The 24398-nt window shown below is 46.2% G+C and overlaps 1 protein-coding gene across 1 annotated transcript; it reads left to right on the plus strand.

The window, feature by feature from the left end:
• The first annotated feature begins 2761 nt into the window (after positions 1–2761).
• LOC120939804 (pentraxin fusion protein-like) lies at positions 2762–23497 on the plus strand. Its single transcript, XM_040352174.1, has 4 exons — positions 2762–3000; positions 15003–15076; positions 20483–20759; positions 23164–23497. The coding sequence occupies exons 2-4, from the start codon at positions 15004–15006 to the stop codon at positions 23336–23338; spliced, it is 525 nt and encodes a 174-aa protein (XP_040208108.1). The 5' UTR covers positions 2762–3000; position 15003; the 3' UTR covers positions 23339–23497.
• The last annotated feature ends 901 nt before the right edge of the window (positions 23498–24398 follow it).

Below are 24398 nucleotides of genomic sequence, written 5' to 3' on the forward strand. Positions count from 1 at the left end.
TCTCCACCCTCTATGGTGAGCTTCTTTGTAAGAACTCGGTCAGATTGGGAAAACTGTGGGATCGCTGGCAGGCGGATATTCCTTCCTTGGATAAGGAGTCTTGGGAGGACAGTCTGGAGCTCGGCCCTAAACTTGTTGTCTCATCTAGGGATAAGTTGATCCAGGTTAAATTTATCCATAGGGTCTATTACACGCCTCAGAGACTTCAGAGGATGTTCACGCACCGTAATCCTAAGTGCCCTCGATGTGACCTTGCAGTGGGTACCTACTGTATATCCACATGTTCTGGGAGTGTCCTGTTGTGGTGTCCTATTGGCAAGCTGTTTTTGATGAAATTATTCTTAGGTTACAACTTAATCTGAGGCCCCGTACACACGTCCGAGGAACTCGACGGGCAAAACACATCGTTTTGCTCGTCGAGTTCATTGTGAAGCCGCCGAGGAAATAGAGAACATGTTCTCTATTTGGCCCGACGAGATCCTCGTCGGTTTCCTCGGCCGAAAGTGTACACATGGCCGGGTTTCTCGGCAGAATCCAGCTCCGATCGAGTTTCTGGCTGAATGCTGCCAAGAAACTCGGTCGTGTGTACGGGGCCTCACTCCTGCCCCGGCTTTGGCCCTGCTGGGGATTCCTGATGATGAACAGCGCTCACATCACTCTAAGTTGCTTGTAGCTTATTTATTGTACTATGCTAAAAAGGCAATCCTGCTTAACTGGGTTTCTTCCTCTCCGCCCACTGTTTCTGGTTGGGAGACGTTGGTGGATGAGGCACCCCCGTTATACAGATTGACATATTCAAATAGGGGGGTGTGGAAGTATGATAAGGTGTGGGCACCCTGGACGATAATATGACGGCCTCCGGCTGTGCATTGGTAGGGGTTTCTTCTGGTTTGGGGGGTCGCCTCTTGGCCCTCCTGGCCCCTCACGCCCGCGTCGGTGCATGCCGGCCTCTGTTGTTTTGGGTGTGGGTACTCTTTTCTCTCGTGAAGGGTTTGTCTATCAATGTGATAACTTATGAGCTGTTCTGGATTGTTGGCTGCTCGTCCCGTTGGGCAGCCCGGGTTGCAGTCACTGTTACCAAACGCATCATTTTCATATTTCTAAGACCTGTTTTCGTTGGTGTTTCGATGTACTGATGGGGATTGACAATGTATGAACTATTTTATTTTTGTAAATAAAGCACCTTGTTGTTTAAAAAAGAAAACGTTAAAAACGACGTGAAGAATTAGAGCATGTTCTAAATTTTTAATGGCCATTTTTTACGTCCTGAAAAATGCTCTGGAGCCCCACACACGATCGTTTTTAACCACTTAAGACCCGGACCAAAATGCAGGTAAAGGACCCGGCCAGTTTTTGCGATTCGGCACTGCGTCGCTTTAACTGACAATTGCGCGGTCGTGCGACGTGGCTCCCAAACAAAATTGGTGTAATTTTTTTCCCACAAAAAGAGCTTTCTATTGGTGGTATTTGATCACCTCTGCGGTTTTCATTTTTTGCGCTATAAACAAAAAAAGAGCGACAATTTTGAAAAAAATGAAATATTTTTTCCTTTTTGCTATAATAAATATCCCCCAAAAATATATAAAAAAATAATGTTTTTCAGTTTAGGCCGATTTGTATTCTTCTACCTATTTTTGGTAAAAAAAAATCGCAATAAGCGTTTATCGATTGGTTTGCGCAAAATGTATAGCTTTTACAAAATAGGGGATAGTTTTATCATTTTTTTTTTACTACTAATGGCGGCGATCAGCGATTTTTTTCGTGACTGCGACATTATGGCGGACACTTCGGGACAATTTTGACACATTTTTGGGACCATTGTCATTTTCACAGCAAAAAATGCATTTAAATTGCATTGTTTATTGTGAAAATGACAGTTGCAGTTTGGGAGTTAACCACAGGGGGCTCTGAAGGAGTTATGTTTCACCTAGTGCAGGGGTGTCAAACTGGCGGCCCTCCAGCTGTTGCAAAACTGCAAGTCCCATGAGGCATTGCAAGGCTGACAGTTACAAGCATGACTCTCACAGGCAGAGGCATGATGGGACTTGTAGTTTCGTAACAGCTGGAGGGCCGCCAGTTTGACACCTCTGACCTAGTGTGTGTTTACAACTGTAGGGGGGTGAGGCTGTAGGACTGACGTCATCGATTGTGTCTCCCTATAAAAGGGATCACTCGATCGATGCGCCGCCACAGTGAAGCACGGGGAAGCCGTGTTTACATACGGCTCTCCCCGTTCTTCAGCTCTGGGGAGCGATCGCGATCTAGCCGCGCCCTCGTCCTGGAGCGCTCTCCGCGGGTTTCCGACCGCCGCATGTAGGGGGGGGTCCCGATCGGACCCTCGACCTGCGGAAAGGCGGGGACGTACATGTACGCCAATATGCCTGTACGTGCCATTCTGTGGACGTATATATACATGCGGCGGGCGGCAAGTGGTTAATGACTTTAAAAAAAAACGTAATTTTTTACAACCCGAAAAAACGGTCTTGTGTAGGCGGCATAAGAATTGATGTTGGTTTGAAGCCAAAGAGTAGTCACACCAGGAATTGATTTTGATTTTTCTTCTGTTCTTTTACTTTGCATTTTGTAAATTGATAAAAAATAAACTATTAACACTTTTATTTCTGAAAGCATCTCTTCACGTCAGCCCAAAACTTTTGCATTGTACTGAAGGTGATAAATCAGGTCTACAAACCTCTTCAGGTTCTGAACTCCGGCCATTTGTCCGCTTGGATCCGTTTGGACCCTATGTGTGATATCATCCATCTTCTCTAATGTTCCTTTCCTTATTTTGATTGCAGAGCTGATTATACAACGGATAATCCCCCAACCTCTCCCCAAGATAATCCCCCATTGGGTCACTTTATAGATCTAGTCCTTGCCAGGTTCCCCTCCCTCGGTGTGGTGGGAATGTGGCTTTGGGAGGTGATATAAAAAGCAAACAGCTGTATAAATACACATTGGAGACAGATAAAGCTTCAAAAGCTGCAGGACTCTGTACAGGTAAGTACCTTCATATTCAGTCATATCTGTTGTGCCCCGTACACACGATCGGACCTTTATCCGACCAAATTCACATCGGAATTCCATCGGAGTAAAATAGAACGGGCTAGATTCTGCAAGAATTTCCGCCGGCGTATCTATAGATACGCCGCGTAAATTCAAAGCTGCGCCGGCGTATCTTCTTTCTGTATTCAGAAAGCAAGATACGCCGAAATTAGGCTAAGATCCGACTGGTGTAAGTCTCTTACGCCGTCGTATCTTAGGGTGCATATTTACGCTGGCCGCTAGGTGGCGCTGCCGTCGATTTCAGCGTAGAATATGCAAATGACCTGGATACGCCGATTCAGAAACGTACGTGCGCCCGGCGCATTTTTTTACGTCGTTTAAGTTAGGCTTTTTCCGGCGTAAGGTTGCTCCTGCTATATGAGGCGTACGCAATGTTAAGTATGGACGTCGTTCCCGCGTCGAATTTTGAAATTTTAACGTCGTTTGCATATAGGGCTGTACGTAAGTTACGTTCACGTATAAAGCATTGACGATTTGCGGCGGAATTTCGAGCATGCGCACTGGGATTCTTTTAGGAACGGCGCATGCGCCGTTCGTAAAAAACGTCAAATACGTGGGAACACTATAATTTGAATAAAACACACCCACATCATCCAAATTTGAATTAGGTGGGCTTACGCCGGAGCACATACGTTACGCCGCTGTAACTTAGGGCGCAAGTTCTTTCAGAATACGGAACTTGCGCCTTAATTTACGGCGGCGTAACGTATCGGAGATACGTTACGCCCGCACAACATTACGCAGGGCTACCTGAATCTAGCCAAACATGTTCTCTATGTAAACTCCGATGGAATTCATCGGAATTTCCGATGGTGCATACACGCGGTCCGTCTGACTTTTTCCATCGGAAATTCCGATTGTGTGTACGGGGCTTTGGTGTACATAAAGGGGGGGGGGGGTGGTAACAGTAGAAACTGTTTAGGGTGTATCTAATACCAAAACTTTTTTTCAATTAGAACAGATAGGGAATAGTTAATATCTGAGCCCCAATTCAAGTGATTTCCCTTCACTTCTGTCCGGGTGGCCACACTCACTTCCCCCTCCGCCCGCTGTCTGCCGGTCTAGGTGGCGGACGGCTCCGGTGTCCTCATCTCCAGCACGGTGGCATTCGCCGCGTGTCTTCTCACTCCTCCTTCTAGGCGCTAGGCGTCCAATAGGATCGCCTGACGTTTTGGCCAAAACAGATTAGTGGGAAGGATTTATTCACTATTGTCACACAACTGGGTAGGATCAGGGGGCGCAGTCCTCTGCGCCCCGAGCCCACCCTTTTTTTAAGCCTATTAGAACCTCAGGCTCTAATCACGTGCTTTAAAAAAACATCCCCCCCCCCCATTGTAATCCATGCGTCTGGTGCCCTGCATGTAGATCAGGGGCGAAACCTGTGCACCCCCAATGGACGGGCCACCACTGCATTTTATGCCTGAAGATTACACAAAATCCCCAAACATATTGGCCCGGATTCACGTAGAGCCGCGCATCTTTCTGCCGGCGTAGCGCATCTCATATGCGCTACGCCGACGTAACATAGAGAGGCAAGAACAGTATCCACAAAGCACTCGCTCCCTACGTTGCGCCAACGTAACGTAAATTATTCGGCGTAAGCCCGCCTAATTCAAAGTAGGTGGACGGTGGGCGTGATCCATTTAAATGAACCGTGACCCCATGCAAATGATGGTTCGAACGAACGACGCATGCGCCGTACCGTGGACACATCCCAGTGCGCATGCACAGAATCACGTCTAAAATACTCCATAAGATACGTCGAATCACTGCCTACGACGTGAGGTAAGCTACACCCAGCCCTATTCACGTAGTCCTACGTAAACGATGTCAAATTTGACGGCTGTTCCGTCGTCCATACCTTTGCATGGGATGCCCCTCCTTTAGGTGGAGGCGCATCCCATACGTAAACGCTGTATGTTACAGCGACGGGCGCAAGTATGTTCGTGAATAGGCGTATCTCGGTCATTTACATATTCGGCGCGTAAATCAATGGAAGCGCCCCTTGCGGCCAGCGTAAATATGCACCCAAGATACGACGGCGTAGGAAACTTGCGTCGGTCGTATGAAGCCAAATTTCAGGCGTATCTTGCTTGCAGACTCAGGCGCATAGATACGACGGCGCATCCTTGCACTTACGCGGCGTATCTGTAGATACGTCGGCGTAAGTGTATGTGAATCCGGGCCATTGTTTCTGAAAGCAGACACCATAGAGAATAAAATAGTGGTAGTTCCAATTTTTTTTTTTATCTCACACAATATTTCCGCAAAGGTCTAGGAAATGCAAAATTTCAGTAAAAAACACACTAAAGTCATTATTAGGGCAAAAAACATAATAAACTGGCCACATTTTTGGTAAAGAAAAAATAAGTTAAGGTTGCGCCGAGTAAATAGATACCCAACATGTCAAACCCATTTTTTTTTTAATAAGGGAAAAAAAAAATGTAAATTTGTGTGCCTGTGAAATGGCGACAAACTTCAGTACCCTATACTTTCTATGGGCGCCGCTTCAAGAGCAGCCTATAGGTCATCAGTTCAGTGTTACAGAGGTGGTCTGGTGTTAGAATTATTGCTCTCACTCCGGCGTGCGTGGCAACATGTGACACGTGTATCGCAAACTAAGGCCCAGATTCTCGTACAATAGCGCAGAACTGGGTGGGCGTAACGTATCTGATTTACGTTACGCCGACGCAAGTTTTACAGGCAAGTGCTTTATTCTCAAAGAACTTACCTGTAAAGTTGTGGCGGCATAGCGTAAATCACCCGGCGCAAGCCCGCCTAATTCAAATTAGCCAGGTAGGGGGCGTGGAGCATTTAAATTAAGCGCGTTCCCACGCCGAACGTACTGCGCATGCGCCGTCCGTAAAATATCCCAGGGTGCATTGCTCCAAATGACGTCGCTAGGACGTCATTGGTTTCGACGTGAACGTAAATGGCGTCCAGCCCCATTCACGGAAGACTTACGCAAACTACGTAAATTTTTAAATATTCGACGCGGGAACGACGGCCATACTTAACATTGGTTGCCCCTCATATAGCAGGGGCAACTTTACGCCGGGACAAGCCTAACGTAAACGTCGTAACTTCTTTGCGTCGGCCGCGCGTACGTTCGGGAATTCGCGTATCTAGCTAATTTGCATACTCGACAGGGAAAACGACGGAGGCGACACCTAGCGGCCAAAAAAAAAATTGCATTTAAGATCCGATGGCGTAAGAGCCTTGCGCCTGTCGGATCTAATGATTATCTATGCGTAACTGATTCTAAAGCCCCATACACACAGTCACACTTTTTGCCAACCAACTTCAAAATCTGCAAGTTTTCTAATTTGTCTGACCGTGTGTACGCTCCATCGGACCAACTTTTTCGGGTTTCATCCAACAAAAAGTTGGGTCTGCAAACGGACCAACTTTTCGGCAACAAAAGTCCGATGGTGCCTTGTCTGACTGTGTGTACAGCAATCCAACCAACTTTTGGACAAAGTGCAAATACGCATGCTCAGAACCAATGTTAAAAGCAACAAACAATTGCAGAAGTTAACCAAAGGGTGGCGGTAAAGAGCAGAAAATAGCAAAAAAACATGTAATGTTAGGAAAGTTTTAGAAAAGTTTGCAGAAAAGTCTGACTGGGTGTGGCCGGACAAATCAATTAGGAAAAAAATCCAAGGGAAATTTTGTTGGCTGTCTGACTGTGTGTATGAGCCTTAAGAATCAGTCGCATAGATACGACGGCCCAGATTAGGACTTACGATGGCGTACATGGCGTTGCGCCGTCGTAAGCCCTTTGAGAATCTGGGCCTAAGTTTTTAAACGTAGACTCCCCTGATGCATGTGTTTACGTTTGTACATGCGTATATGTGGGGGTGGGGGGACCTCAATTTTTTTTTCGGGGGGGATTTTATGTGCTTGGATGTAACTTTATTTTTTTGCTTGACATGTTAGGTATCTATTTACTCAGCGTATCATTGTCTTTCACATTATACAAAAAATTGAATAACTTTGCTGCACAAATACGATCTGACCCTAGGGTCTCTGCTAAAAAATATAGTGTTTGGAGGTTCTGAGTAATTTTCTAGCAAAAAAAGTTATGATTTTTACATGTAGGAGAGAAATGCCAGAATTGGCTTGGGCTTGAAGTGGTACATTTTTTTCCCATCGCACAGGAGACAAAAAGTCCCCTATTTTATGATTTTTAGGAGACAGGTTCGCTTTACCGAGATATGCAGGGCAGTGGTGTATTTTGGTTTTCTGCTGCCCTAGGCAAGACTAAAATTGCCCCCCCTATATAAATTTGCCCCACCCCTTCCTGTTTAAGATCCAGCCCTGTGTGGACTTAAGTGGCTGTGTGGGGTCTCTGGTGAACATGTGGGGTGTATGGTGGACGTGTGGTGTCTCTGGTGGGCTGTGTGATGTCTCCGGTGGGCTGTGTGGTGTCTCTGGTGGGCTGCGTGGGGTCTCTGGTGGGCTGTGTGGGGTCTCCGGTGGGATGTGTGGTGTCTCCGGTGGGCTGTGTGGGGTCTCTGGTGGGCTGTGTGGGGTCTCTGGTGGGCTGTGTGGTGTCTCTGGTGGGCTGTGTGGTGTCTCTGGTGGGCTGTGTGGGGTCTCTGGTGGGATGCGTGGTGTCTCTGGTGGGCTGTGTGGTGTCTCTGGTGGGCTGTGTGGTGTCTCTGGTGGGCTGTGTGGTGTCTCTGGTGGGCTGCGTGGGGTCTCTGGTGGGCTGTGTGGGGTGTCTGGTGGGCTGTGTGGGGTCTCTGGTGGGCTGTGTGATGTCTCTGGTGGGCTGTGTGGTGTCTCTGGTGGGCTGTGTGGGGTCTCTGGTGGGCTGTGTGGGGTCTCTGGTGGGCTGTGTGGGGTGTCTGGTGGGCTGTGTGGGGTCTCTGGTGGGATGTGTGGTGTCTCTGGTGGGATGTGTGGTGTCTCTGGTGGGCTGTGTGGTGTCTCTGGTGGGCTGTGTGGGGTCTCTGGTGGGCTGTGTGGGGTCTGTGGTGGGCTGTGTGGGGTCTGTGGTGGGCTATGTGGGGTCTGTGGTGGGCTGGGTGGAGTCTGGTGGTGGCTATGTGGTCCAAGCATGAATGAACCCTGGGCCTTGAGATCTAAGGAGTTAATGCTTGTAGTCCTTCACTAATTGGGGGTGTCATGTCCTCAGCTCTGAGGGGCTCATGCTGGAACTTGCAGTCCTTCCCTTTTGGGAGGTACCCCAGCATGAACCCTGAGATCTAAGGACGTGACCCCCCAAAAATGTATGACTACAAGACACAGCATGAACTTCTGAGATCTAAGGACGTGAACCCCCCTAAAAAAACGAAAGGACTACAAGTCCCAGCATGAACTCCTGAGCCCTAGGGATGTGATCCCTATAAAATTGAAGGACTACAAGTTCTTAGCATGAACCCCTGAGATCTCACAGGCTACTTGTCTTGCCTCGGGTGCTGACAACCCATGCTACAAAATAATTTTACTGTTAGGGGTCCCCACAAAGGGGTCACGGCACTAGAAAGGTTGAGAACCACTGCCTTAGAGTATGCCGGAGTGGAGGCCTGGAGAAGATTATAGAGGAGGTGGGTGAACCATAGATAGCACTAGGTGCGGAGGAGGGGGACTGTAATTCCTCCTCCGCTTTAAATGGTGGGGCCGCCTCGGGTTCCCTCTGCAAGGCGGGGAGTCACGGCTGTGACGTCACTGGTTGCTAGATGCCAGGCGGCTTTAGCAACCAGTGGCGGTAGAGCCTAAGCTAGCGGTGGAGGTGAGGGCGGAGGAGGAGCCGGAGCCAGCGCTATGGCGGCTCTCAGTCTGGTCCATCGCCGCCTCTGCGGTGGCCAATTTTCGGGGAATGACTGAGATCTGCGGTCCAGTCCAACCTCTAGCTGCCCCCTGTAATGTGGCAAACGCTGATACGCCCCTTATGCAGGGTCTAAAAGGCTCCTCATGTCTCCTCTGGACTCCACTGAATGTTTTGCAACACAGAACGCACTGCGTTACATTGTTTCCTGGATATGCTAGTTGGGGACACTGACAGGCTGACCTGGAAGTGATGTAATAGACATCACTTTGCGGGTCACAGCAAGAAGGGGAGGAGAGCGGGCGTGTGTCTGCTCTTTTCCCTCCCCCTCCTCCCGTCACCACCCGCTAATGTCGGTCGCGGGCCCACAGATGACGCTGGGGGAGGGGCACCTGTACCGGGTGGTGTGGGAATTTTACACACAATGGGCCAGATTCAGGTAGCTTTGCGCTTTTCTTACGGAGGCGCAGCATACCGTTTTGCCGCTGCGCCTCCGTAAATTACCTGCGCTACGCTTGATTCACGGAGCAGCAGCTCCGTAATTTGCGTGGGCGCTCCGGAAAACTGCCCGGCGTAAGCGCGCGTAATTTAAATGATCCCATAGGGGGCGTGGATCATTTAAATTAGGCGCGTTCCCGCGCCGAGCGTAATGCGCATGCTCCGTCGGGAAACTTTCCCGACGTGCATTGCGGCAAATGGCGTCGCAAGGACGTCATTTGCTTCAAAGTGAACGTAAATGGCGTCCAGCGCCATTCACGATTCACTTACGCAAACGACGTTAAATTTTAAATTCGCAACGCGGGAACGACGGGTATACGTAGCATTGGCTGCCCCTGCTAATAGCAGGAGCAGCCTTACGCGGAACCCGACGAACGTAAACTGCGTACGCAGTATGCAATTTGCATACTATACGCTGACCACTACGGGAACGCCCCCTAGCGGCCATCGTAAGAATGCAGCCTACGATACGACGGCATAAGGAGCCTTATGCCAGTCATATCTTAGGCTGCAGTCGGCGTATCGAGGTTCCTGAATCAGGAGCATTCGAGACGCCGGCGCAAGTAAGCAATTGCGCTGCGTAACTATGGTTACGCAGACGCAATTGCTACCTGAATCTACCCCAATGGCTGCAGCCAGTGGCGGCTCGTGTTTTTTTGTTTGGTGGGGGGACGGCAAACAACATCCCCCCCCGCGGAACCTCAAAGCCCCCCACCCCCCCCTGCTTGCTGTCTTCCACTCGGTCCACTTACCCCATCTAGGCGGCGGGCATCGTGCAGCGGCGGACACCAAGGAGCCATGTGGATCGGGGCATTGGCGGACATCAGGCTGCGGCGGGCATCTGGGAGTGGCTCTTGCGTCTTCTCCTCCTCCTTGCTTCCGCTGTGCGTCTCCTCCCCACTTCCTAGGCGTCCAATAGGCCTGTCCTTTCAGCCAATTGGGTGACGGGTATCTGACCCGCTTCCCGCTTGGCCCGGGAGGTGGATCAGTGTGGCAACAGAGAATATTCATTCGCTTTTGGAACACCTAGGTGGGCTCGTAGCGCAATGCTCTGCGCCACAAGAGAATATTCTATCAATTATCAGAACGAGACAGACTATATGGGGCGACAAACCAAACAATCTTTTATTTCACACGGTGGTTTATGTTTTTTATTGTTTTTTTTTATTTTTTTATGTTTCTAATAAACTTTGCAATAATTATATACACAAATATCTGTATATGTCTCCAGTTGTGGTGCCTTAAAAAAGTCCCTTGGTCTTTCGCATTTTTTGTCATGTGTTAGTGGCGGCGGCGGTGGGGGGGGGAATGTGGACAGTTCTGTATCCTCGCCCTGGGCTCTAGATGTTCCCGTCCCAGTAGTGGTGGAACTAGAGTAACCTGACTAATTATGTAATTGTTTAACTATGACTGTGGGCCGAAGTGCTCTTATATATTGCCCCAAGTCTCCTTTGAGTAACCTGTATGACCCAAAGATGGTGACTCCTCGGAGTGATTTCACTGATAACCCTCAATACACCATGACTGATGGTAATGATAGCGCCACGTGTTTTTCGCAGCTCCGGCCACTTTGTCACAAACTAAAAAAAAAATCAGGTTCTGATTTTTTTTATAGATTTTACTTTCAGTCGTGTTGTGTAGAAGAAAAGACACGTAGGAAACTACAGATCTAATCCAAAGACTTATTATAATCACTTAAGCCCCGGACCATTTGGCTAGCCAAAGACCGGACTACTTTTTGCGATTCGGCACTGCAACGCTTTAACTGACAATTGCGCGGTAGTGCTCCCAAACAAAATTGGCGTCCCTTTTTTCCCAACAAATAGAGCATTCTTTTGGTGGTATTTGATCACCTCTGCGGTTAAAATTTTTTGTGCTATAAACAAAAATAGAGCGACAGTTTTGAAAAAACCCCACAATGGCCCGGATTCACAAAGCACTTACGCCGACGTATAACACGTTACGCCGACGTAAGTGCAAATGTGCGCCGGCGTATGTGTGCGTCAGACCCACGAACCAAAATGCGCCTAAAAACAGGCTACACCCCGCCGACGTAGCTTGCACACGCCAGCGGGGTGTAGCCTGTTTTTAGGCGCATTTTGGTTCGTGGGTCTGACGCACACATACGCCGGCGCACATTTGCACTTACGTCGGCGTAACGTGTTATACGTCGGCGTAAGTGCTTTGGTAGGGTGGGCGCACATATGGGCTGGGTGCATGATGCCGCTTCCATTGATTAGCCATTTAAACATGCAAATGAGGGAAATACGCCGATTCACGAACGTGCATGTGCCTGGCGCATGCTACGTGGGATGTTCGTAAGTTGTACGTCCGGCGCAAAGTTATTTCCCATAAATGAGGTGCAACCCAGCAACAGACATGCTCAGGTCTGCACCAGGCAACACAAGCCGGCGTATTGTGCGTTGGACGTGTGTCTGGCTAGGCGTACGTTATGTTCACGGCGTACGCAGTGATCCGGCGTAGCTTAGGCAGTTGTGCCGGCGTGGTTGTGAGCAGGCGCAGGGGGGTGCTGTGCATGCGTCCACGTCATGCCGCATGCACAGTTCGTGATAAGTACCTGTCTGGCGCTCGGCCCATCATTTGCATGGGGTCACTCTTCATTTGCATGGGGTCACACCCACTTCCACCTACGCCGGCCTGCGCTTTCGACTCCCATGCCACGCTGGCGCAGCGTTGGGAGCACTGGCTTGCTGAATGCAATGCTTGCCTCTCCGCTCTACGTTGGCGCGGCGTACGGTGTTTGCTCTACGGCGGTGTAATGTGCGCCCCGCTCTCTGTGAATCCGGGCCAATATTTTTTACTTTTTGCTATAATAAATATCCCCCCAAAAATATATATAATTTTTTTTTTCCCCTCAGTTTAGGCCGATACGTATTTTTCTACATATTTTTCGTAAAAATAAGTGTGTATTGATCGGTTCGCGCAAAATTTATAGCGTCTACAAAATAGGGGATAGTTTTATGGCATTTTTATTAATATTTTTTTGTTTTACTATTAATGGCGGCGATCGGCGATTTTTATCGTGATGGCGACATTATGGCGGACACATTGGACACTTTTGACACATTTTTGGGACCATTATTATTTATACAGCGATCAGTGCTATAAAAATGGACTGATTACTGTAAAAATTACACTGGCAGTGAACGGGTTAACCTGTAGGGGGGCGCTGAAGGGGTTAAGTGTGTCCTAGGGAGTGATTCTAACTGTTAGGGGGCGTGACTACAAGTGACTTGGCGCGTGCGCGACCACACGGTGGCAAATTAAAGGGGACGTACCTGTACGCCCATTTGCCTCTCCGTGCCATTCTGTCGACGTAAATCTGCGCGCGGCGGTCCTTAAGCGGTTAATATTAGTAAAATATATTTCCCAGTACCAGAGATAGTCGCAGACAGGGCCGCCATCGGGAATTTTGGCACCCCTTACACAGCTTCAGGCATGGGATCCATGGAGCAGAGAACCAGGAGGGGGTGCTGCCGCCGCAAATTGAGAAGCAGGGGGGAGTGTCGCAAGTTGAGAAGCTGGGGGGCTTTGGGTGCTGACGAAAAAAAAAGGGGGGATGCCATCTGGGGCCCTTAGAGGTCGGGGGGCTTTGGATGCTGACGAAAAAAAATAAAAATTATAAAAGGGGATGCCATCCGGCGCCCTGGGGACCACCGGGTCCCTTAGAGGTCGGGGGGGGGGCTGACGAAAAATAAATAAAAAGAAGGGGGCATGCCACCCGGGGCCCTGGAGACCACTGGGCCCCTTAGAGGTCGGGGGGGGGGGGGGCTTTGGGTGCTGATGATTTTTTTTTTAAAATAAAATAAAACAAAAGCGGGATGCCATCCGGGCCCCTTAGAGGTCGGGGGGCTTTGGATGCTGACGAACAAAATAAATAAATAAATAAAGAAGAAAGGGGAAAGCCATCAGGGGCCCTGGGGACCACCGGGCCCCTTAGAGGTCGGGGGGGGGGCTTTGGGTGCTGACGAAAAAAAATGAAAAAAAAAGAAAGAAAAAAGAAACGGGGATGTCATCTGGGCCCCTTAGAGGTTGGGGGGGGGGGGGGGCTTTGGGTACTGACGAAAAAAAAAAATGATAAAAGGGGGATACCATCCGGGGCCCTGGGGACCACCGGGCCCCTTAGAGGTCGGGGAGGGGCTTTGGATGCTGACAAAAAAAAAATTAAATTAAAATAAAAGGGGGATGCCATCTGTAACGGTAACCACCGTTTACGACCTTCCATCCCATCCACGACAGCTTATCGACACTCCAACCGTCCAACAGACATCAGACATCCCATTTGCCCAGAATCAAGACGAGACACGCAGCTCTGTACTTGTTCCAAATGTAATACATGAATTATGATTCCCTTGCCACTTCATGCCCAAAGGGCACAGAGTGGACTCAGACCCAAGAGTTATCAGTGACGCTGACACAGGAGTATCCTCCATCCTCACAAAGTCTTTGGGTGTCACGGGTCATTCCGTTACACCATCTGGGCCCCTTAGAGGTCGGGGGGGCTTTGGATGCTGACAAACTAAATGAATAAAAAAGGGGAAAGCCATCAGGGGCCCTGGGGACCACCGGGCCCCTTAGAGGTCGGGGGGGCGGGGCTTTGAGTGCTGACGAAAAAAAAAGAAATAAAATAAAAGGGGGGTGCCATCCGGGCCCCTTAGAGGTAGGTCGGGGGGGGGGGGCTTTGGATGCTGATGAACAAAATAAATAAAAAAGGGGAAAGCCATCAGGGGCCCTGGGGACCACCGGGCCCCTTAGAGGTCGGGGGGGCTTTGGGTGCTGACGAAAAAAAAAAAAAAGAGGGATGCCATCCGGGGGCCCTGGGGACCGTACAATTTTCTGGCTGACCGGACAGGTTTCCAGCGGACAACTGTTTCTTAGCATGCTAAGAAACATGTCCGCTGGAACCATGTCCGCCGGACATGTCCGATGGTCAGTACGACTCATCGGACATGTCTGCTGGCCTGAGAACCCGCGCATGACGTCGAAGTGATTCGACGCATGCGTGGAAGCATTGAACTTCCGGGTTCGCGCACGTCGCCACGTCATCGTCGCCATCACGTCGCCGCGTATTCTGTCCACGGGGATTTTGGTTTGATGGTGTGTACAACCATCAGACCAAAATCTCCGAGCCGACATGTCCGATGTAAACGGTCCGCTCATCTGTATGCGGCCTTAGAGGTCGGGGGGGGGGGGGGGAGGGGGGCTTTGGGTGCTGACGAAAAAAATAAAATGAAAATAAAATTAAATAAAGGGGGATGCCATCTGGGCCCCTTAAAGGTCGGGGGGGGCTTTGGATGCTGACAAATTAAATGAATAAAAAAGGGGAAAGCCATCAGGGGCCCTGGGGACCACCGGGCCCCTTAGAGGTTGGGGGGGGGGGGGGGGGGGTTTGGGTGCTGACGAAAAAAAAAAAGAAAGAAAAAAGAAAGGGGGATGTCATCCGGGGGGGGGGGGGGGGAGGGGGGCTTTGGGTGCTGACGGAAAAAAAAAGAAAAATAAAGGGGGATGCCATCCGGGCCCCTGGGGACCACCGGGCCCCTTACAGGTGTACCCCCCTGATGGCGGCCCTGGTGGCAGAATCCCTTTTTCCTGTATCATATGATGGTAAATGACTCTCTGTGTGTTCTGATGTCTCCTCCAGAATGAAGACTTTGGTGGCTTTGGTTCTGTTGGGTTCCTTGGGTCTGGCTCGGTGCTGCAGCCGCCCCCCTGGAGGTAAGAATAATACAAAGGTAAAAAAAAACTAAAAAACCTTCATCTACCGATCTTTCTCAACTTATTTATTACAGACAAACCATTAAAATAATGTGCTGGTTTCAGGGAACCCCTGATAAAAAGGACCGCATCTACAGCTCACTATACACTAGAACAGCGATGGGGAACCTTGTCACCTCAGATGTTTTGGAACTACATTTCCCATGATGCTCAGCTACAATGCAGAGTGCCTGAGCATCATGGGAAATGTAGTTCCAAAACATCTGGGGTGCCAAGGTCCGCCATCACTGCTCTAGTGTGATGATCGAGGAGAAGAATGTTTCTTTTTTTTTTTTTTTTTAAGTGTATTTTGTGCGTGTACTCGAGAGAGGAGCCGGACTGCAGGAGTTGGGAGTAGGCAGGCCTCCCCAATCTGCCACCTTTCTCCATGCCCCGGGTGGCAATGGCAGGTGTGTGAGGGGGTCCTCCCATACAGCCCGCCCTACCTGCTCCGCTTTGAAGCCCAACGGGGCAGAGGGACTCCCTATAAGGGAGTGAGAGGATTTGCCCGCTCAACCAGCCCCGTTAGTCCTTCGCCTCTCTTTTTAGAGACCGCGTGGTCAAAGTGCGTGCATGTTAACCCAATTTCGAGTGCGTGTAAGTGTGGTGGTTTTTGTGGGAGGGGGGTGGGCGTACTAAGCGCAGGCTTACCTCGCATAGCACACCCACCGGGAGCCAGGCTGAGACCACCAAACTCAATTCACATGTAGCCGAGACCGGGATCTGAACCCCTAGCTGCAGAGGTGAATGGCTTGTCAGCGCAGTGCCAATCGCGTTGAGCCACCGCAGCTCCACTTGTTTCTTAAGTCCCGTACACACGGTGCGAATGTTGGACTGTCCGTTCACAGGCTGTTGTCCTAAAACCTTCATTCGTGTTCGGAATGTGTTTTGTTTATTCGTATTCAAAATGATTCGAATTTTTCGAATTCGGATCGATTCGAAACGTTTTTGAATCAATTTTTCGAATTCTTTTCACATTTCCAAAGAGAATAAAATAGAATAGAAAATAAAAGGAATAGAATAGAAGAAAATGGAATAGAAAAAAATACAACAGAAAATTAAAGAATAGTATATAATTCCAAACAGAATAAAATAGAATGGCAAATAAAAGGAATAGAATAGAAGAAAATGGAATAGAAAAAAATACAACAGAAAATTAAAGAATAGTATATAATTCCAAAGAGAATAAAATAGAATAGAAAATAAAAGGAATAGAATAGAAAAAAAATGGAATAGAAAAGAATACAACAGAAAATTAAAGAATAGTATATAATTCCATAGAGAATAAAATAGAATAGAAAATAAAAGGAATAGAATAGGAAAAAAATGGAATAGAAAAGAATACAACAGAAAATTAAAGAATAGTATATAATTCCAAAGAGAATAAAATAGAATAGAAAATAAAAGGAATAGAATAGAAAAAAATGGAATAGAAAAGAATACAAAAGAAAATTAAAGAATGGTATATAATAGAGTAAAACAGAACAACATTGGATATAAAATAAAAGAAGAAAATAGAATAGAATACAAAAAAAAGAATATAATTAAATAGTTTATAACCATCTTCTGAAATTTCGAATAGAATAGAAAATAATAGAGTTAAAAAAAAACAATAGAACAGAACAGAAATAATATCACTATTTTCCAAAATTTAAATAGAATCAATTTGAATTTAAATAGAAACTAATAGAGTAGAACAGAATAGAAAATAACAATAGTATAGAGAAAAAACTGAATAGAATTAATATAACCATCTTCCTATTCTAATCTATTCTTTTCTATTCTATTCAAATTCAAATTGATTCTATTTGAATTTTGGGAAATGGTTATATTCTTTCTATTCCATTGTTTTTTATTTGTATTATTTTTCTATTTGTTGCTATTCTATTTTCTATTGTATCATTTTATTTTCTATTCTATACAAATGTATTCTGTTCAAAAATTGAATTTTTTGGAAGATGGTTATATTCTTTCTATTCTATTCTCTTCTATTCTGTTGTTTTTTTTTCTACTCTATTCTGTTATTCTCTATTCTATTCTAATCTTTTCTATTATATTCAAATTCGAATTGATGCTATTTGAATTTTGAGAAATGTTTATATTCTTTCTATTCAATTTTATAGTTTGATTCTATTTGAATATTGAGAAATGTTTATATTCTTTCTATTCAATTTTATAGTTTTTTTTTATTATTTTCTTTTCTCTTCTATTATAGTATATTCTATTCTTTTCTATTATGTTCTTTTCTTATGTATTCAAATTTATTCTATTTCAAATTCGATTTTCAGAAGATGGTTCTAATTCTTTCTATGTTAATCTATTTTATTCTATTTGTTTCTACTATATTATAGTCTATTCTGTTATTTTCTTTTCTATTCCATTCATTTTTTTTTATATTCTATTACATTATTTTCTATTCTATGGGAAATTTTGAAAACGATTCGAATTCGAAAACGAAGCGAATTTGAAAAGCATTCAAAAATGATTCGAATTCGAATTTCGTCAGAATTTTTTTTTTTCGTTATTTCGGATTATTTTAAATTTCGGGAACTATTGTCATTCGGGAAATTCGGATACATTCGAATTTCCGAAAAACAAAAATGTGTCGGAATTTCAATTGAGACAAGAACATGTCTATTACAGAATGTCATGGACAATATATTTCGACAACATTGCAGTTTACAGTTACCTTCTCGGTGAGGGCCCCTTTTAGAAAAATGGAAAAACTTTGTACAATGTTGTAACAGAATGGCCCGGGACACCCAGAGACTTTTGAAGGATGGGGGGTACTCCTGTGCAAGCGTCACTAATGACTCTTGGGTCTAGGGTCATCCTGTGCCCCTGTTGGGCATAGGGTGACTGAGAAATATTAATTATAAATTACATGAGATGGGACATTACTGATAATTCCTGGAATATTACAAGTTGTTAAAGTCTGACTCCAAATGGAGTGTTTTCATTCAATGGGGGGGGGGGGGGCACATGCTTTTGAGGTGTTAATTGCGTCTGCTCCTAGACATTCCATTGTGTGATGCTAATGACACTGTTGGTGTAAGAAGCCTATTGATGATCAGGTGTGAATAGCTTATTATTGCGGAGACGGGACGTCTGGGGGATGACTAATAATCAACTCAACTGAATGTCATTGTCTAAGAGAGGGGTAGATTCAGAGAGCAGATACGCCGCATAATTGCTAAGTTGCGCCGGCGTATCTACTTTCTGTATTCAGAAAGCTAGATACGCCGACTGTAGCCTAAGATACGACTGGCATAAGTCTCTTCTTCGTCGTATCTTAGGCCGAGTACTCACGATCAAACATGTCCGATGAAACCGGTCCGCGGACCGTTTTCATCGGACATGTCTGCCCGGGGACTGCCCGGGGACTTCTGTTCGATGGCCGTACACACCATCGAACAGAGGTCCGCGCGTAAACAATACGCGGGGCGTGTCCGCGGTGTTGCCGCGTCGATGACGCGGTGTCGCCGCGACAATGACGCGGCGACGTGGGCGGCCTGCCTTTAAAAGGCTTCCACGCATGCGTCAAAGTCATTCGACGCATGTGAGGGATGGCGGGCGGCAGGACATGTACGGTAGGTCTGTACAGACGACCGTACATGTCCGGGCGGACAGGTTTCCAGCGGACTGTTTTAAAGCAAGTCCAGGAAACAGTTGTCTGCTGGAAACCTGTCCGATCCGCCCGAAAATGGTCCGATCGGGCCTACACACGGCCAAACATGTTTGCTGAAACTGGTCCGCGGACCAGTTTCAGCAGACATGTTTGGTCGTGAGTACGGGGCCTCAGGGTGCATTCTTACGGTGGCCGCTAGGTGGCGCTCCCGTAGTTTTCAGCGTAGAGTATGCAAATTGCATACTTACGCCGATTCAAAAAATTAACTTGCGCCCGGCGTTCATTTTTTACGTCGTTTGCGTTAAGGCTTTTCCGGCGTAAGGCTGCTCCTGCTATTAGGAGGCGCAGCCAATGTTAAGTATGGACGTCGTTCCCGCTTCGAAATTTGAATTATTTACGTCGTTTGTGTAAGTCGTTCGCGAATAGGGCTGGATGTAAATTACGTTCACGTCGAAACCAATACATCGTTGCGCCGTACTTGCAAGCCATGCACACTGGGATATGTACACGGACGGCGCATCACGTCGTCCATCACGTCGGGTCATCAAAAATGTAAATAAAACACGCCCCCCCTTTCACATTTGAATTACGCGCGCTTACGCCGGCGCCCCTTTTACGCTACCTTGCCGCGACTTACGGAGCAAGTGCTTTGTGAATACAGCACTTGCTCCTGTAAGTTACGGCGGCGTAGCGTAAATACGAAACGATGCGCCGCCGTAACTATGCGCGCCCGTACGTGAATCTACCCCAGAGTGTGTATTGAAGTGCCGTGTGGGTGGAGTTGATTCATTGTTCACTTGGGGGCAGATTCACAGAGAAATTCCCAGGCGCAGCGTATCAGAGATACGCTACGCCACCGTATCTTACCTGGCTCTAAGTCGAATCCAGGAAGATTTTGCGCCGTAAGTTACGGCGGCGTAGTGTATCTCTCAGCGCGTATTTCAAATTGGGCGGGTAGGGGGCATGATTCATTTAAATGAAGCGCGTCCCCGCGCCGATTGAACTGCGCATGCTCCGTATCGAAATTTCCCGCCGTGCTTTGCGCGAAATGACGTCGCATCGACGTCATTTTTTGAACTTCGACGTGACTTACGTCCATCCCTATTCACGGACGACTTACGCAAAAATTCTAATTTCGACGCGAGAACGACGGCCATACTTTAACATGGCAATTCTATTTATACGCCGCAAAATAGCAGCTTTAACTATACGCCGGAAACAGCCGACTAGAGACGACGTAAGAGAATGCGACGACCGCGCGTACGTTCGTGGATCGTCTGAAAAAGCTCATTTGCATACCCGACGCTGAAAACGACGCAAACTCCACCCAGCGGGCGCCGAAGTATTGCATCTAAGAAGCCGTACGTCTGTTGGATCCTACCCAGATGCCGTCGTATCTTGTTTTGAGGATTCAAACTAAAGATACGACGCGGGAAATTTGAAAGTACGGCGGCGTATCAGTAGAAAGTACGCCGGCGTACTTGCTCTGTGAATCTGCCCCTTGGTTTCTAAAACTGTATATAAGAAAGCTAAGTTACCATTAAAAGTGTTCATACATTTTAAAACCAGTAACAGAGCTTGTCGGTCTCGTTATTCTGGGGAATGGAATGGATCGGGTCGTGTCTGATGTCTGTCGGACTGTCGGATAAGCTGTCGTAGGGGCGATGGAATGGGAATATCGTAAACAGTGGTGACCGTTACAAATGTATATAATAATTTTTTCCTTTTTTTTTCTATAGCCATCAATATTGCCACAAGCGGAGAAGCTTCTCAGAGTTCTAATTATGGGGCCAACGATGCAGCTGTAAAGGCCATCGATGGGGTGAACGATCAAAACTGGTTTAATGGCTTCTGCTCACACACAGGCGCGGACAGCTCCCCCTGGTGGAGGCTGGACATGAAACGGAAATACAAAGTGAATGTTGTTGTGGTCTCTGGCCGGTCAGACTGTTGTTTGGAAAGGATGAGGAATCTTGAGGTCCGAATTGGAAATTCTCCCGATAATAACAACCCAGTGTGAGTGCCGTACGCCCGGGATACTGTAATGCCCTGTACACGCAATCGGTTTTTCCGTTGGAATAAACTCGGATGGTTTTTCCGACGGAATTCCGCTCGAGCTGCCTTGCATACACACAGTCACGCCAAATTTCCGACCGCCAAGAACGCGGTGACGTACAACACAACGACGAGCCGAGAAAAAGGAAGTTTAACCAGTTAAGGACCGCCACGCGACGATATACGTCGACAGAATGGTGCGGAAGGGCACGAGGGCCTACATGTACGTCCCATTTAAGAACCCAGCCGTGGATAGCCCCGGTCCAAAGCTCCGTGACGCGATCGGGTCACAGGAGCTGAAGAACGGGGAGAGGTGAGTGTAAACAAACCTTTTCGCCGTCCCTTTCTGTGGCTTGTCACTGAACGTCTGTTCCCTGTCATAGGGAATGACAATCAGTGACGTCACATGTCCAGCCACGCCCCCTACAGTAAGAAACACACAAAATTCGGAAATTAGAAACTTCCAAAATTTGAAATTTCCGAAATGAAAAATTTCCGAAATGAGAAATTTCCGAAATAAGAAATTTCCGAAATGAGAAATTTCCGAAATCAGAAATTTCCGAAATCAGAAATTTCCGAAATCAGAAATTTCCGAAACTCGAAAATCCTGAAATTCTAAATTTAGGAAATTCTAGATTTTCAAATTAACGAATTTGTAAAAATTTGTTAAAAAAAAAACGAATTTGGAACTAAACGAACTGTACATGTCTACCCCCAAGTCAGTCAGACAGAAATCAGCCTGTTCATGTCTATTTGCCTAGTTATTGTGAATCTCCCTCAAGTGAATGAATGGCATTTTCGAATTTTCGAATTCCGAATTTGAATTTTCGAATTTCTAATTTTTCGAATTTACGAAATTTACGAAATTTACGAAATTTCAAAATTTACGAAATGTCTAATTTACGAAATTCCTGAAATTCTGATTTTCCGAAATTCTGAATTTCCTAATACTGACCCCCAAGTCAGTCAGACAGAAAGCAGCCTGTTCATGTATATTTTGCCTCGTTATTGTGAATCTCCCTCAAGTGAATAAATGGCATTTTCGAATTTCGAATTTGAATTTTCGAATTTCTAATTTTCCAAACTTCGAAATTTCAAAATTTCAGAAATTTCAAATTTCGACATTTCCGAAATTTCAAATTTCTACATTTCCGAAATTTCCGAAATTTGAAATTTCAAATTTCCGAAATTCAGATTTTCTGAATTTCCGAATATTGTCTACCCCCAAGTCTGTCAGACAGAAATCAGCCTGTTCATCTCTATTTGCCTAGTTATTGTGAATCTCCCTCAAGTGAATGAATGGCATTTTCGAATTTTGGAATTTAGAAATTGAATTTTCGAATTTCTAATTTTCCAAACTTCGAAATTTGGAAATTTCCGAAATTTCTAATTTCTAAAATTCCTGAAATTCTGATTTTCCGAAATTCTGAATTTACGGATATTGTCTACCCCCAAGTCTGTCAGACAGAAATCAGTCTGTTCATCTCTATTTGCCTAGTTATTGTGAATATCCCTCAAGTGAATGAATGGCATTTTTGAATTTTTGAATTTCGAATTTGAATTTTCGACTTTCTAATTTTTCGAAATGTCAAATTTTTGAAATTCCTGAAATTCAGATTTTGCGTAATTCTGAATTTCCGAATATTGTTTACCCCCAAGTCTGTCAGCCAGAAATCAGTATGTTCTCCTCTATTGCCTAGTTATTGTGAATCTCCCTCAAGTGAATGAATGGCATTTTCGAATTTTGGAATTTCGAATGTGAATTTTCGAATTTCTAATTTTTCAAATTTACGAAATCTGACCCTCAAGTCAGTCAGACAGAAATCAGCCTGTTCATCTCTATTTGCCTAGTTATTGTGAATCTCCCTCAAGTGAATGAATGGCATTTTCAAATTTTGGAATTTCTAATTTGAATTTTGGAATTTCTAATTTTTCTAATTTTTTAAATTTCTGAAATGTCAAATTTTCAAAATTCCTGAAATTCAGATTTTCCGAAATTCTGAATTTACAAATATTGTTTACCCCCAAGTCTGTCAGACAGAAATCAGCCTGTTCATCTCGATTTGCCTAGTTATTGTGAATCTCCCTCAAGTGAATGAATGGCATTTTCGAATTTTGGAATTTCGAATTTGAATTTTCGACTTTCTAATTTTTCGAATTTTTTAAATTTCTGAAATGTCGAATTTTCTAAATTCCTGAAATTCAGATTTTGCGTAATTCTGAATTTCCGAATATTGTTTACCCCCAAGTCTGTCAGCCAGAAATCAGTCTGTTCACCTCTATTGCCTAGTTATTGTAAATCTCCCTCAAGTGAATGAATGGCATTTTCTATATCATTGTGTTGGTCCCCGTTTGTTCTCCACAGGTGCGATAAGATCACCATAGCTACTTCTGCAACAACAACGTTCTGCTGTAACGGGATGGAGGGTCAATACGTCAGCGTGGTGATCCCGGGGCGCAATGAATACCTGACCCTGTGCGAGGTGGAGGTCTACGGGGACCCCGTGACTCAGACTCAGGAGAAGCATGTCTGCTGGTAAAGCCTGACAGAAAGAAGACTAAAGTTTATCATCAAATTTAATGTCCATAGACAACATTCTGAAGACCCCAGAAAAATGGACATGTTTGGCTGGAGGAGAATGTTTTCCACTCTTTTCCTTGTTTTCCTTGTTGGTGTGACTAAAGAAACTCTTCACAAACATCTCTCGGAATTTATTTTTATTTTACGTGAAAATAACGTGAGTCACACATAGGGGTCTGTTTATAATGGTTTTCACCAAAGATTCACCCAACCTTCACCAAGGAGTTGCAAATTTTTCCAGTTAAATCCAATTAGAAAACTGTGTGAATCTTGGGCAAATGTTGTGTGTGAATCCTGTGGGAAAATCGTTATGAACAGACCCTTTAAAGTGTATCTAAAGCCAGAGGCGGCTCTTTAATTAGGCGGTCGCCTAAGGCCTTGCACTCACAGGGGCCTCGCGGCTGCCTAACTTACCCAATGCATTACCCCAGTTTTGAGGGACAGGGGACCTTAACGTTGCTGTGCTCGGGCAGCGTTAAGAGCCCTGACTCAGGAGCGGGGCTGCCAGCTTCCCTAACAACCAGTGAATATCGGTGACACCACCCCTTGTGACATCAATGACCCAACATGCACTCAGTCAATGGCATCACAAAGGGGCGGGTTCACCAGGTGACATCACTGGGTGGCCCCCGTCCCTTAGTTATTAAAGAGCAGGATCTGGGGGCCGCCTTGTTAAAGGGGGCTTCCAGATTCCGATAAGACCCCTGCCTGCAGACCCCCACAACCACCGGCCAGGGTTGCGGGAAAGAGGCTCTTGTCCTTGAATTATTTTTCCCATCATGGATATGAGTGGGGCCCCATGTCAAGTTTTGCCTAAGGCCTCACAAAGCCTATCGGTAATCGGTATCGGCGAGTAAAGTGGTATCGGGTATCGGGACAACCCTAGTATTTGGCACGATTGTATTACAGAAACACACACATTGTACATTATATAATACTGTAATAGAGTGGATTGTAGGATTTTACAAGCATTTTAACCACTTCAGCCCCGGGACCATTTTGCTGGTCAATGGCCGGGC

This window comes from Rana temporaria, chromosome 5 (genome assembly GCF_905171775.1).
Source record: "Rana temporaria chromosome 5, aRanTem1.1, whole genome shotgun sequence".
Taxonomy (NCBI): domain Eukaryota; kingdom Metazoa; phylum Chordata; class Amphibia; order Anura; family Ranidae; genus Rana; species Rana temporaria.

What these genes read in the sequence shown, in the direction of transcription:
- LOC120939804 (XM_040352174.1), top strand. Translation starts at nt 15,004, where the DNA reads ATGAAGACTTTGGTGGCTTTGGTTCTGTTGGGTTCCTTGGGTCTGGCT. An exon ending in CTGCAGCCGCCCCCCTGGAG is followed by an intron (nt 15,077 to 20,482) that starts GTAAGAATAATA and finishes TTTTTTCTATAG; the next exon opens with CCATCAATATTGCCACAAGC. An exon ending in CCCGATAATAACAACCCAGT is followed by an intron (nt 20,760 to 23,163) that starts GTGAGTGCCGTA and finishes TGTTCTCCACAG; the next exon opens with GTGCGATAAGATCACCATAG.